The 14,891-nt window shown below is 43.0% G+C and overlaps 1 protein-coding gene across 1 annotated transcript in view; it reads right to left on the bottom strand.

The window, feature by feature from the left end:
* The window catches only part of LOC119436731 (DNA N6-methyl adenine demethylase-like), a 124,890-nt gene that overhangs the window by 23,161 nt on the left and 86,838 nt on the right, over positions 1-14,891 (bottom strand). The window contains exons 6-7 of the mRNA XM_049659876.1: positions 13,323-14,853; positions 1,357-1,438 (exon numbers count right to left, since the gene is read on the bottom strand). Coding sequence (XP_049515833.1) covers positions 1,357-1,438; positions 13,323-14,853 — 1,613 coding nt within the window. The remainder of the gene's footprint in view (positions 1-1,356; positions 1,439-13,322; positions 14,854-14,891) is intronic.

The following is a 14,891-nucleotide window of genomic DNA, read 5'->3' on the forward strand; positions in this document are numbered from 1 at the left end:
CACTTTTTCTCAATTAAGAAATACAGTCAAACCTCAATATAACAAAACCCGGTTTGACAAAACTTTATTAAACAAGGTAATTTCTATTCCCTGACACATACTCGTAGAGCCTTATGTGTCAAAAACCTCAAAGCAACAAAGTGAGCTCAACGTCTGGCCTGATTTAATGAAGTTCTAGGGTTAAATATAAGTAAAGAAACAGGTCACTGGAAACCTGTCGTGTTCAAAATTCCTCAAAATTTATTTATGTAGTGCTAGAGTAAAAGCATTATCATGCCAGTTGCAGGCTCTCAGCATTGCAAACTCAGTGTGGTAAAGGAGATGGCAACTGCAGCGTGGAAGGCCACAAAGCGATCGATGACTGTCAACTGTTTCAAGCATGCCTGGTTTCAAGATTCCAATGGCAAACCTACACTGGGCAACACGAGCCCATCACACAAACATGAGACCACACCATGCTCCTGAAAGCACCTTCACCGGCTGGATATGGCACTGCCATGCGATTATGTAAGTGGTCACGACAATGTTGACACTACCAAGCTGCTGAATGATGAAATTGTGATGGTTGTCAGCATAGATGAGGAGCCAGAAGATGTGGACAGTAACAACACCTTCAAACTTCCCATGCTGGCAGCAGTTCAGGTCATGGTTGCCATTGACCTTAAGAAAGTTTGCCAGTTCCCATGAAGGAACAGAAATTGCACTCATCAGGCTCACTGCGTACAATAAATTCATAGCCCACTGCTGGAAAAGCCCGTAGAGGCATATATTACATCTTTCTTGCTCTCTTATAAATATTTTGTTACTGACAAGTGCTTTTGACCTCTAAGAAAGCCTTTGATTTAATGAAGTTCTCAATTCAACAAAATAAATCATGGGTCCCACTGACTTCATTAAACTGAGGTTTACCTGTATTACAACAATCATGTGACATTAATGATCAGATACAAAATTAGACAAAAGTGCTTGTTCTTGTTTGCTGGCTTCACTGCAAGTAAAAGCGAACAGTTTTCTAAGAAGCTGCATGCTTTTTCTCAGTCAAATGACATCAGGTACAAAACTCCTCATAGAGGTACACAGTGTTTTTCTATCTTTGTGTCTTGTACCTCTTAGCCACTGGCAGGTCTCGGAGGGAAGGCAAAGAAATCCTGACACCCAAACTCATTTCGAAGTTCACACATAATGTACCAGGCCACACGTGGATAAGTGGACAACATGAGTAGACAACACACCAATCCAAACAAAACAGCCTATGCAAAAAATTTTAATCGTGCATGTAAAATACTCCTAAGTAAATGGATTTTTGTGAATATGCATACACCAGCAATATGATAAGCTTAAGAAGGATTGACTCACCTGTGCTCAAGCATTTCCCTAATTGCGGCCACAGTTGGCCCAGAGCCAAGGTGAGTGTAGTAGGGTGACTTGTCCAGAGGTGCTGGGCACAGACAATTTTGAGTACCATAAAAATGTTGAAGCTTACCAACACCTAAACAGACAAGAGACACATCACAGCTTACTCATACCTGCATTAACCTAAAGTTTCTCATCATGCTTGCTCCAATTTTATAGCAGTGATAATTCATCACTTGTTTTAGCTGTCAAGAATATATACTTCAGTAATATTATCCGTCATATCTGCATCAGCACAAAAAGCTCCTCACTGGCCATCATGCCCCTTGGGACCACGAATATGCTCATGAAATGCCCCAACAATTAGAAATCACACCAACAACCTAATCCTGAAGGCCTGTCAAGTCCTTATATACAAAGCCCATACTGCCCCATATTGCATCACTTTTACCCGACATCCTCACCTAGTGCAAACCTATGCACCCCCGGCAACAAAACCAGCAATTTTTCAAACTACCCCCATCATCAGTGCCCAAGTCATCATCACCTCCTGTAGCTGTGTTCTTGATTGGTCACTTTTAGGCATATTCCAGTGAACATTGAATGGCCAGGCCAAAGGGCAGAATGCCCATTGCTCCAGTGAGGTGGCGCTAAATTCCATGTCACACAAAAGCGAGTTTCCCTGAAAGTAATTGATCAAGAACAATGCTCCCAGTCTGGCCTGCCTGACCTGCTAAAAACAATGCTGTTCCCTTGATATGGCACCTTCTCTGGTTATGCTCTGCCTTCAAGCCCTATAATCCATACCACAACAGCACAATAACCAGCCTTGAGGGCTGGATCCAGCTGTAGGTTAACGCAAAGGACACTTCCATGATACTCTTCACTTTCACACACAACTCTGGGGTGCCCCACTTCCTGGGCAGCTTACAGAATAAGGAGCAGTCTTCCTGTTGCCTACATAACTCGCAACTGAGGTAAAAACATTCCTGCGTATTGAAAATTCTCAGATCTCTTCTGCACCTTCGGAAAAATGTGATGTTGACAGTAACATGTGGCCATTTTCTTCAGATTCTGCTTTATGTACTCACATGCTGACTGAAGGCCTTTCAAACACAACTAAAGCTGCTTAAAGGCTCTTCTGGATTCATCAAAATCTTGCTAATAAAGAAGCTTTTACGCCACCCTGGCGACTGTTGTAACGAGGGTATTGCGCACCATACGTGAAGCTAATTATGTATTTGCCTATTACCATACTAGAAGTTAACAACTTAACAACTTCATTTGTGCAATAGCAAGACAAGTTCAACCCATTTTAGACACCTACATCATTACATTTTTTCCTAAATTGTAACAACCACACCATGGTGCAAGCAACTGCTTAAGTAGAGCTTATTCTGTTCTTTCCCTACAAAAAACTGTTGTCAAGTTGACCTTTTAAAAGTTCCAAACCTTCAGATTTCTATCATTTTGGTCATAAATTGTGTTCCCAGTTTTAATAATAAATTTCAGATTGGCCGGTTCCACCAACAGTGTTAATAGAAGTTTTTTTGCCTACAGCTACATGTTCTGATTTTTGTTATGATTTATATCTTTCTCCCAGACATCTTGTATGTTGAAATGCAAATTAATTGTGCATCCGTCACAGGTGGAGTTATATGTATCAAAGAATACCAATGTAAGTGTGTTCTTAAGGCATGTTTGTTCAAGTATCTACATGAAACAACTGTTCTCTATAAACACTAGCAGGTAGCTTTCCCAAAAAATTGTAGGTTAGCATTGTAGGGGAACATGCCACATTGTTCAAACTGCAGCTGTTATAGCAGCCTTACTTGTGCAGTAAACAGAGGTCATCTGTTGTGAGCACCTCAGGAGATTATCTTTCGCAGTGTTTATAAAGTTCAAGATTAAAAATTTGCAATTTTCAAATACCAGAAAGCTTTCAAGAACATACATTTCACATCAATAAATGCAGTAACTGCTAATAGCACTGCCACTGTTTCAACACCAAAAGCAGCATGAAAGCTTCATCTAACTCCAAGATTTGGTGGCATTTTTTGGCATTAGCTGAGCAGTCAGCATAATTCGTAACCTCTAATATGCATACAGCTAGCAAGAGAGGATCCCAAACCTTCCTCTTTTCTCACGAGCATGTACATACTCCTGACAAAAGTGGAGGTATGGACACTTGTGCTTCGTAGTACTGCTGAAATTAAAGGGCCCCTCACTAGGATTGGACATTGTAAACAAAGAAGTGTGGTGCGTAGGTCACATAGTCATGATCATCTGTGCGAAATATCACACTGATAAATGCCATCAAAGCAGCAAATTTAAAGCAAAACACTGTTTGCGCTCGTTGGCACAGCCAGTATCCTCACTATCTGTCGTATTGAAAGGCGACGATGCAGGTGCACCATGATATGTTATAGACCAGAAGGCATCACACTGGTCAGTTGGTCCCTTTGCAAAACCCACAAGCCCCCATTTCCCCACATAGCCAAAATTCCATACTTGACTGCCATGCATATGTTATGTGCAGCATCAGCTTCTTCTAGCACAAAACAAGTGCACGCCTGGTTTCTGCATGCACCTACTGTGCAGTGGCTTGCCACTGCTGCGATAAGCTCTTTATCAACACCTCAAACTATGCTGACCAGACAGAATGCCCTTCTGCCATGGTAGAGCTCCCTGCATTGCACAATACTGTACTGGATGATGACGCCACACTGCAGGTAAATTTCTCTCTTGGTGACAGGCCGTGCCACTATGGTAAAGGAACTTACGCTTTTTTTGCTAAGGTAGGGGAGAGGAACGTGACCTGCGGATGGCTGGTCGATGTGGTGGGAGAGAACTCCTGTCACAATAAGGTGAGCTTGCCTCCTCAAAACTCAAAACATTTGGTCTGTTTCTACCTTTGTAGCCCTTTTAGCCCTCAGCCCTTTATAAAATTCAGCCCTTTCTCAGCCCTTTATAAAATTCTTTTGGAACAGTGCTCACTGCATGGCACTTCACTTCATTAGCTTCACTTCACTGTGTATAATAAAATTTCAGACAGAGTTGAGGGGCCCGTAAACGATTGCAGGACACACCGCACTATGTTGTTGGCTACTGCCTACCATCTTGTGTTTCTTGCACTGTACACACGCACTTCAGTTGAAGTAGGCAAAAGCATCAAATTTTATGGAATTCCAAAGACCAGAACTTGAGGAAGTGATGCACACACTATTATCCATCTCACTGACTCCATGCAGTGCAGCAAAACCTACATTTCATGTCAGCCAACCAAAAAAGAGAAGCAGAAGAAGCGATTGTCTGTTGTCCACTGCTAATCCTCTTCTGAACATTTTCAGCTGAATGGAAGGGCCATGAAAGGCTTAGCAGTACACAATGGGTGAGCCTTTCCCCCTTCTCCACAGAATGCAGTTGGCTCTTGCTCTTTATTGGCTGACACCAGCCGTAGCTTTCCCTGTACTGCACAGGCTGGGCGTGACACAGTAAAGTCTTACAGTGTAGGAAGCCTGGCCTGGTAACATGGTAAGCTACATAAAAGCTGGCAGAGTTAGTGATGTGCCATGCTGCTTGCCCAAGGACTGCAAACCCTAGTAACACATAATTTCTTAGCTAGAGATTGAACAAGTCAACTTCTCAACTTCTGACACTACCATGCTTTTTTGCACATTTTTTTCTGTGCTGAATTTTCCCACAGGGCTACTGCCAGCACTGCCACAAAAAATCTGTAACATGCACTGCAGTATATCACTACCACACGTTTCTTTAGAAAGACCTATTTTTACATGCAACTTACTTCTGGCACAAGAGCCTCTGCACAAGTAACTTGACACACTTCGGAAGTAAGATTACCATAAGTACGTGAACAATAGCAAGTTCCAGGGTACATAAAAAAAACTTAGCAATTGCTTTCTGAACAGTGTATCTGTCTTGCAAAGGTTTCCACAAGTTATGTCCTCACCTGTTTTTTTTTTGTTTCTTTCATTTAACTAATGTGTGTTTTTTGTGCAGTGGAGCATCATTGACCCCAGTTAGTATCACTCTTTTCCCACACACTAGTGCAGAGAAGTTGAAAATATTTTTTGTGATATCTTCCAATAAAATCTGCACTAAACTTGGCTTCACAAACCTCATTAAAGTGACAATTCCAGTGACAGCTCTTCAAGCTAAGTATAAAGTGGACAAGCACCTCAACCTAGCAAGCACTGCCAAAGTCAAACACCTGACGTAATGGCTATTCTCATGGCATAAAGAAAACAATTTTCTATAATTTTTCCTGATAGTAGTGTAATCTTTAATTATATTAACTAATTCCACAGCAGTTTAAGTGTTTTAGTTTTGAAACAGTAGTTTTTCATAACCTAAGCCATTTTAGAGAGCAATGTTTAAAAATTGCTGGGGGGGGGGCTTTAGCAGAGCAAAACCTAACAAGATTGAGATTGGCTATAATTTTAGTCTCTGCATTAGCAGCAATTACAACAGAAAGCTAATCCACAGACTAGTTTAAAAAAAATATATCCCACATTCATACCAATTAGCCAACTTGTGAGTGTAATGAACAACACAATATTGCTTTAAGTTGACTGCAACACAAATCACCACAGCTATGTTAATGTGAGTGGGAAAAAAGGTTAACTATTTTCATCCACAAATAAATAGGACCATAGCATGAGAACTGCACACTCCAATAGCAAAATGCAAGCAGTAAACACCAGCAAGTTTGTGAAGGTGTAAAACTGGGGTAGTTATGTTAAAGTAAGCTTGCCAAGCAGTGGCAACCATGCAAATTTGAATGGAGTGATTATACCAGTTCCCATGAGAAGAGGCACTATAAATACTAAACTCTACCCGAGGAAGACATGTTTGCATGGACAGAGTAACAGTCTCTAAATAACAATCTAGTCGTTTGGTGCTAAACTTGACAGCCATGAAATAAAAACAACATAAGGTCACTCTAAACTTCTCTACATAAGCTAATCTAAACGTGCTACAACCCTGATGGCATTTGCCATTGGTTATTTTGATGCTTGTGTTTTCCCAAACGTTAGCATGATGACATACAAGGGCAGTGAAATATTCTAGACCCACCCCATTTCTCTGGGCTGTCACGAATTTCTGCCTAGAGATAAAAATTAGAACAAACCACTGACAATATAAGCATCAGACACAAGCGCCAATCATAATAATGTCCAACTCCACCCCCATATCAGCGCAAGAAATTCTAAACCAAACACGGGAAGTCTGGGATGCCCTCAACAATAACAGCCTACAAGTCTTGATTTTATCCATGCTGTTATCTCGGCAGCGTGCCATGCCAGATTACATCCAGCTCACTTGGCGGGCACTGGGCATGTCCAGAAAATGCATTACATTTAAAATTCTTGATACAGCAGCTTTTAGCCAAATAGGTGCCCAAATGTTTGAACATTGACAAGACTTGGTGCACGGTGGAGAAATAAAGTCTGGATTTGCAGAACTTTTACTGGCCTAACCCCAACTTTGTGCATTAGTTGATCACTGTCCCCGAGAGCTGATTATTCTGCTTTCAGAAGAGCATATTACAATTTCTCGGGTAACAGAGTGGTTCTCCACAGGTTCTCCACAACCCAAGAAATAAAGTTATGTCCCACCTATGCTACAAAGGACAAGGTCACAATGTTTGGTACAAAGTTTAGCATTCTGATGACCAACAATATGCTCTCGAATGCACCTTTTTTTTGTGTGTGCACCTTATTGTTTATAAAGAGGAAAAGCAAGGGAAGCTTCAGGAAAATGGTTTTGCTCTGTAGGACAAAGCACGTACTGACAAGGCTGCCAAATTAATAGGTGCTTTGAAGTGCATAACACTGACCCCCCCCTTTACCACTATAGATCTAGCACTTTTTATTTGCTGCCTCCAAAGTGACCAATAAAAAATTTTTATAATTTTTTAAAAGATTGAAGGGATTCGTACAGCACAGTTGTCTTACAACGAGGTGCGTAATTTTCTTCAGGTTGACAAGACTTTCTAAAACAATATGCTGTGTGCATTGACCTCCATAGGGGGCAGCCAAATTTTTCATGTTCGTATGTGATTTTGTACTTAGTTGGGCTGAGAACGTCACAGCACCATTGTAAGTTTGACAGGTTTGAAAGCTTCTTGTAAGGAAGTTCAACCTTGTGGACTCTGTATGGTTAGAAGCCTTTAAACATTTAAATCTAAACACTGTAGTGATGTCAAGGGCCATTGAAATACTCTTACGTTACCCAATGGCCTTCATGAAATATAAGTGAGAATATTGAATCAACATAAAATCAATGTTTACTCCCTCAGTGGGAGTTTAAACTGCACATGCAAGTATAAAGCCCGTCATCCTTTTTTTTTTTATTACCGACTTTTTCAAGTGGGTTACGCAGGGAGATGGACACAAACATTTAATAAGTCCACAAAATGTGTAAGCTCATCTGGGACCTATTATTCTTCACGGCCATTTCATTTGGAAGAATTTAGCTAGCATGATTGTGGATCAATCACTGTCAAGAATTGCAATCCTGTCTGCTACCCCCCCCCCCCCCCCAAAAAAAAAAGGGCACATCACGCACGTTGGAAGAGGCATGACATAAACCAATTATATTTAGTAATTCCTGTGCAGTGTGCCATATCCAAGAGTCTCGCAACTGATAAAAGTTTGTCAGCACAGCTAGCTAAATAAACAGTGGCTAGCATACATGTTGATGAAATCAAGAATGAGCAACGAAGTAGTGCTCTTTCAGAATGCACAAATAGCCGACTCGAACCACATTTTTAACAGCGGACATGTTGATGCACAATTATATTATAATTTTGCAAGGAATGACATCACAGAACCACAAGCTTTTGCTATGTAATATACATGCTATGAAATTTAAAGTTTGTGATATTCTGTAAGAAACCCAATTAATATTTGCCCTTAGTTGCATGAGTTGTGTCCACCTCTGTATAAAACACAGCCATAAAGGCAAAATTGCATTATGTGTCAGGGCAATTTTTCTAAACAGTCCAATTAAAAGTTGCCGTAACATGTAGTTTTCCTGCTGAATATTCAGTCTTGTGAAACATTTTAATGTTTTACATGCATACAAAGTCACATTCGCATCTCCAGTGCGAGTTGGGTGTTTTCCATCAAATCGTGTAGCACTGTATTTATTCTAGAAATAAATGAAACTTGTGTTTCATATATCACTTCCAACCTGGACATATGTTAATGCTGCAGAAAGTTTACTAGCTCCTCAATGTTGCTTTTCTTTTTTCTTTGTAATTTTCAATAGCTTGAACAAAAGGGCCCTATTGTTCAGGTAGTCAATGCAATAACACCAATATTGCAGGAAATGGTGGGAAGACATGCTTTGAAGGTGACGAGCCAGCAGTGGGGCCAAAGTACTTTGCTGGGTCAGCTTTGCCATTTTTGTGTAAACACATTCCTCAGAACCACATATGAATTATAACATGTGGCCCCCACATAGTTCCCCCAAGACATGTGCACATTTTCAGCTCTCCCAGAAGCGGACTGCACATCCTGGTGATGATGCAAACATTTGCAACCTCTTTCAAAATGAAATTCTACACAACTGAGACAAGAGAATAAAAACAGAGATGAATGATGAAAGGTGGAAAGAGGAATCTCCAGACATTAAAAAAGTACATTTGTAAAACTCTGAAGTTGTGGATTACTTTTGTCCCCTTGGTGAAAAAAAAAGTATAAAAAACAGAAATGCAGAGAAACTTAGTATTTAGCGAGGCCATGCAAAGCTTAAGCCAGAGGAATGGGAGGGGCACCCAACAAAGATAGGTCACAAGGGACTACCAGCTAAATGGAGTGCAGAAAAGGCAGGCAGGCACAAGAAGGACGGCCAGAGAAAGGACAGGCATGCCAGGAAATGAAGCTAGGGCATCCATAATTAAGAGAGCAAATGAGACGAGAGGTTGGGTTAAGGCTGCTGCAAAAATTCCCATCACCACACAGAACCAAAACCATGTTTGCACAACTCAGGTTGCTCAATGAGCACTCATTTTGAAATGTGTTCGGATAATTACTGTTTAAGTGCACTGTAGACCAATGAGGTCTCTCTCAATGCCAAAGGAACAGGGCATCAAGAACTCTTAATCACTTTTATTAAAGGATTCAAATTTCAGATGCCAATAAAACATAATCTTGCAGACAAATGCTGCTACACTTCTGTGAAAAACAGTCACATGTGCAATGAGAAGATTTTCATCTAATGCAGATCCTAGTTAGGATTCTTTATTTTTAGGGTGGAAGAAGTCTGCACAAACTGGGCACCCATCAGGCAGCATACAACACAAAGCGTTCAGTTACACACGGTTTTATTTTGGCCAGGGCATGTTCTATAATCATAGATGGTTCTGAAGATGTTGGTAAAAGTTATGTGCTATGAAAAATTATTCCTATTCTCTGCATGGAGAGAAACAGAGAGGGGGAAAAAAAAGCCTTCCACGGGTCAATCACTGACCTCGTCGGTAACTCACAGATGCGAGTCACCAAGGGAAACAGGCAAAATCAGACATTGTTGCATTTGATTTTGAAATGAAAGGGATTTATTTCTCACACATTTCAAAACCTGAGTTTCTATATATTTAGAAAAATCTATGGCACAGTGTAAAAAAAGTTGTGTTATGGTAGCGAAGAGTATTGATAAATGTTGTACATCTCATATGTTCACTCGATGATCAAGCAAACACGTCTTAAACAACTAGGCATCTTGAAAGGTTGCACACAAAAAAAATATAACTAGGGAGATTGTACAATTAAGTAAGGGGCACAAAAGCAATCCACATACTTCATAGCATTTTCAAATGTGCAATCAAGAAGCCAGCACAAAACAAGAAATACGCTCATCAAAATTTCCAGCAGCACTTTTTGTTCCAGGTGCATGCAATAATCTCAAGCTGATCCTTCCCTGAGTGCAGAAAAACACTATCGGCACAGATTTAAACAATCACATTGCAAGAATGAAGGCTAAACCAAAAGGAAAAGCACAATGTAGTATAAACACAGACACCACTCATCAGGACAAAAGAGCAGGGGTGGAAAGTAAGGCTGAGGTAGAACAAAAACAAAGATGCGCATAAACAATGCATGAAAGACTACAATCGACAGACTACAAAAAATGAATGACACAAATGTACAACGAAAAGCACAGAAAGCATTTTAAAAAAAAATGAGGCGAGCAGACAGATTTCTGGCCACCACATGTTTATGAAGGCCCTCCCAACATTTGAGCGTCAGATGATATGTTCTTTGGTTTCACTGCCTCACTAATTATGTGGTGCCGAAGACAGCATTTACTACAAAATGTAAAGGCAGTTTCCGTGTGCTGCCTCAAGCACCCAAGACGAACATAAGTTTCCCTACACTCACATCAGCTAGCCTACTAGGTTTCCAGCCCAAACCCTCGAGAGAAAAATGCTAGAAGCAATGCGCAATAAGTTAATGCCCGACAAATCCTGCGCACAAAACACTTCGCCGAAAATAGCATCAGCTGCTAAGCTTAAACCCACGAAGGCTAGTCCACCTTCCTGTTAGGCCTCCTGGACTGCCTTCCATACTTTCTGTGCATGTGCATAGATAACCATAAACATGATGGGACAAGATGGACTTACAGAAGGGCAGCTTCTTGACAAGAGCCTCCTGCTATAATAGATTAGCTAAAACTCCACAAAAATAAAGCAGTAGTCGCTCAGCTGCACCCTTCATTTGGCACAAGTTTGCATCATAATCCTTCAGTGGCAATCAGCAGCTAGCCCCACACTGCAATGGGTGGCCAGTGGAGTGACACAATCTGTGTACAAGGGAGGGAATGTTACCCGGGCATCCCAGTGGGATGCCCCTGTATGCATAAGTCTCTGTATAAGGTTCACTGCTGTTGTGACACTTGTATTTTCTTTGCTGTACAGCCATGCTATAAATAAATCTGCTGCAGTGGCAACTTCTAGTCTGACCTACAGGGAACATTTACTCCTCCTAGTCTTGAAGAGGCCAGTGCTTGCAGAGTGCATGGAAGAGATAAACTGAGGACAACCATAAAAACACAACCAGTGACAAGTTCTCATGTGATCCTATTTCATACAATCCTTTTGCCAAAGGCTCAGAAACTTGGTAGCAAAATGAAAAGCTTGAGACAGTGCTCCAGAACAGTAAGGCAATTCACCTATTCACAGTAGTTCAAACATTCAGCCATCCTGCTCCAGGCAACAGCACTTTCAAACAAACGCTAAGACATCAGCTTAGGCAGCCTCCAGCTTCTGTCACTCATGTTGTCAGAGGCAAACGTCATCCGACATTCACTGAACCACCTCAATGTGCAAAGTAATGTGTGCTCCTTTGTGGAGCCCAAGCCGGCTGTATGCTCCCAGGTAAAGCTTTTGTGGACAAACATCACCAAAACAATGTAAGAGAGGACTGCTCGTTGTTTTGTAGCTTGGCCCCAAACACCATTTTGGTCTCAATTTTCTCAAGGGTTGCAAATGGGAAGACTTGCAAGGTGAACACCACAATATTTCGTAAAAAGCCTTGCAAATTACAAAGTGATAAAATGAAATTCCATTTTCACAACAGAGTACTCGGGCCATAACTCGTAGGCAATGACACAATGGTTCTAAACAATGAAGCCATGTGAACCTAAGCAACAACTCAACTGAAAACACAGCAGAGTATTAAATGCTGTTGGCTTGTGGCACTGTCTACTTTGCAAGTCATCCAATGATCCTCACATCACTGAAACCTCAGAAATGCATTTCATGTCTCTTTTTGTTGCCTTTCAAGCAAATAAGGACCTTATGACAGGTGTATGGACAAAGATAACAGAGCTATTCTTAGCTTCTCGACAACACAGTCTCATTCAGCATGCAGAAGATTTGAGATCTAGTTTAATCATTTTCAATAACCATTAAAACATTAAATTTACAAATAATAGATGATGGGAAAGAAAGTGACTCATGTAGGGGAAAAAAATTCAATTGTGCAGAAGTTTTGCATACCACCAACTATCGATGCTCTAAAAACCAGAACAAAATTACCAAATTATAGCCCAGAAACAACAAGATAAAAAAGAATAGTTTACAAAGATGAATAGTTCATTTCCACAATATTGAATAAAAATTTCCCATTAATAAAAGATATTCATCCCAGTCAGTACTCAATAAAAAATGTGAAAGTTGGAACTCTACCATGCGTCAGACTGAAAATGCACAGGTGCAAGTGCAGTAAGACTGAACTGGCTTAAAGGTAAGAACAGCTCAGCAGAGGAGAAGGACACAGAACTTGTAAACAAGAGAGCATGATGCATAGATCACCACTGTGGTGCTACGGGCAGCACCCAGGCAAGGTTGCCTTTGCTGTCACACCTAATAACAACACCACAGCATTTAGCTCATAATTAGGACCATGAACACTTTAGCAATAGACACAGAAGTTCATGTATGTTCTTGCATAGACATTGCCAGTGGCACCAAAGTAGAAAGCAGCATACACTCTTGCCAGGGGAGCCGTTTGGTTTGCCAATGATAGCCAGTGTTCAAATTTGTTGCAATGGGATTAAGATTTAGTGTAACAAGTGAAAAACTAAGTGGTTTTGCATAATTTGAGTTAGACTATGGCGCTAGCAACTTGGCAAGCTTAATATAGGCACTGAAAGCAGAGTTGCCTGAAACTGCCAGTAAGTATCAGCAGTTCAATGTTCTACATGAAGAGAGCTAACTGTAGATCTTTTTGGAATAGTTTGCTGGGTCACAATCTGCTTTGTTCACTTCAGTACCTCAGTGTCTGTATGAGATCTCACCTGACTGCCAGTAAATCAGCTACAAGCACTGACATGCTGTCAACAACCATGACAGTTCATGACAAGCCAAACGGCCCCTTGCACACTCGGGAGCCCTCAAAGCGCTGCTGGGAGGGTGGATTGGGGGCTTCGAGGGTACTCACGAGCATCTTCAGGCGACAGGCAGTCGCAGGCGGGGGGCTCTGCCTTGGCATTGCTCCGCAGTCGCTCAAGTCGCTCCCACCAGGGATCGGCACCTGGCAGATTAAGGGAGGCGAAAGATGCCCCAGGTGGGCCCATGGGGGGCAGAGGGAAAGGGGGGCCTGCATAGCCTAGAGGCCCCTCAGCAAATCCTCCAAAGTGAGGGGGTGGCGGCCCCCCAAGAGGCGCCAGGCCCAACTCCAGTCCTCGGAATTCGCCCACAGCAGCAATACGACCAGCATCTACGTCGGGCGCCCCTCCCGCCCGAGCCGCCCCATCTTGGGCACCGTCACCACCAAACTTGGACCCCCCCGCCGCAGTCAGCTGCTGGTGGTGGTGGTGGGGCGGCTGCTCCGCTAGGTAGGAAGGAGCGCACGAAGTGGCGAAGCTGTTATATGTACTGATAATACTTGTATATGTACTCATAGATGTGGTCGTATTCGATAAAAAAGGCTGCTGCACTGCATCCGTTGTAGTAGGCTCACTCTCACTGCGCGGTTGTTGCTGGTGGCTGGAGTCATTCTCGTTTCCACGCTGCACGGGCGGCACTAAGTGGGGCACATACGGCGGAGCCCCCTGAAACGCTGCCCGCGGTGACTGTCGCTCTGCAAATGGTGATGATGGTGGGGCTGGTCCATTGCAGGGCTGCTTAATGTGGCTGGCGGCTGTGCTGGCCGTCGTTGTCGTGCCAATGGAGGCTGCTGAAGTATAGTGGTACTGAGCACCACCACGAATGTCTGCCTCTGATGCATTTGGTGCACTTGTAGCGGGTGTCGTCTTCTTGGTGTCACACGCTTCCACTTTGGCTTCTGACGGCTCTTGTGGTGCCCCATAGAAGTTACCATATGACATCATGCCATTGGTGGGAGCAGCAGGCCCACTTGGGGCTCGGGATGTGTTGTTTGTTTCAGCACTGCTGTCAGCAAACTCACTCTCGCGACTCTGATCCTCAGGCTGGGAGAACTCAGCTTCGGAGTTGTTGCTCCCTTGGGACGACGACCCATTCTTGGCAAACTCAGGCAGCTCTGGCCGGCCACGTGCCTGCCCCATAGAGGGGTTCGCCTCGTGCCAGGCCTCAGCTGGGAGCTCACTCGATGAAGGTGGCCGAGCATTTCCATTAGAATGGCCGCCACTGTTGCTGCTGCCGCTGTTGCTCCTTGCCAAGGGAGGGAAGCTCCGCGAGGGGCCTACCTCATTCGGAGGTGCCTGACGGGTGAACTGCTGGTGACCCATGGGCTCGTCAGGTACTGGCTGCGCTGGCTGCGGATGCACAAAGTTGCCAGCTGGGCCCAGTGTGCTTTCCAGGCCCTGAAAAGGGCCTTGCTCCTTCTGGCTCTGCCTAGTCTGAATCAGAGTCTTGAGGCGATTATTCATCATCTGGTGACGCGTTGGGAAGTCTGCCTCCTCAGTGCCCATAGGCAGGCGCCCATCATGCTGCTGCTGCTGCTGCTGTTGCTGTTGCTGCTGCTGTTGCTGCTGTTGCTGCTGTTGCTGCTGTTGCTGCTTGCTGCTGTTGCTGCTGTTGCTGCTGC

Source organism: Dermacentor silvarum, chromosome 1 (genome assembly GCF_013339745.2).
Source record: "Dermacentor silvarum isolate Dsil-2018 chromosome 1, BIME_Dsil_1.4, whole genome shotgun sequence".
Taxonomy (NCBI): Eukaryota; Metazoa; Arthropoda; class Arachnida; order Ixodida; family Ixodidae; genus Dermacentor; species Dermacentor silvarum.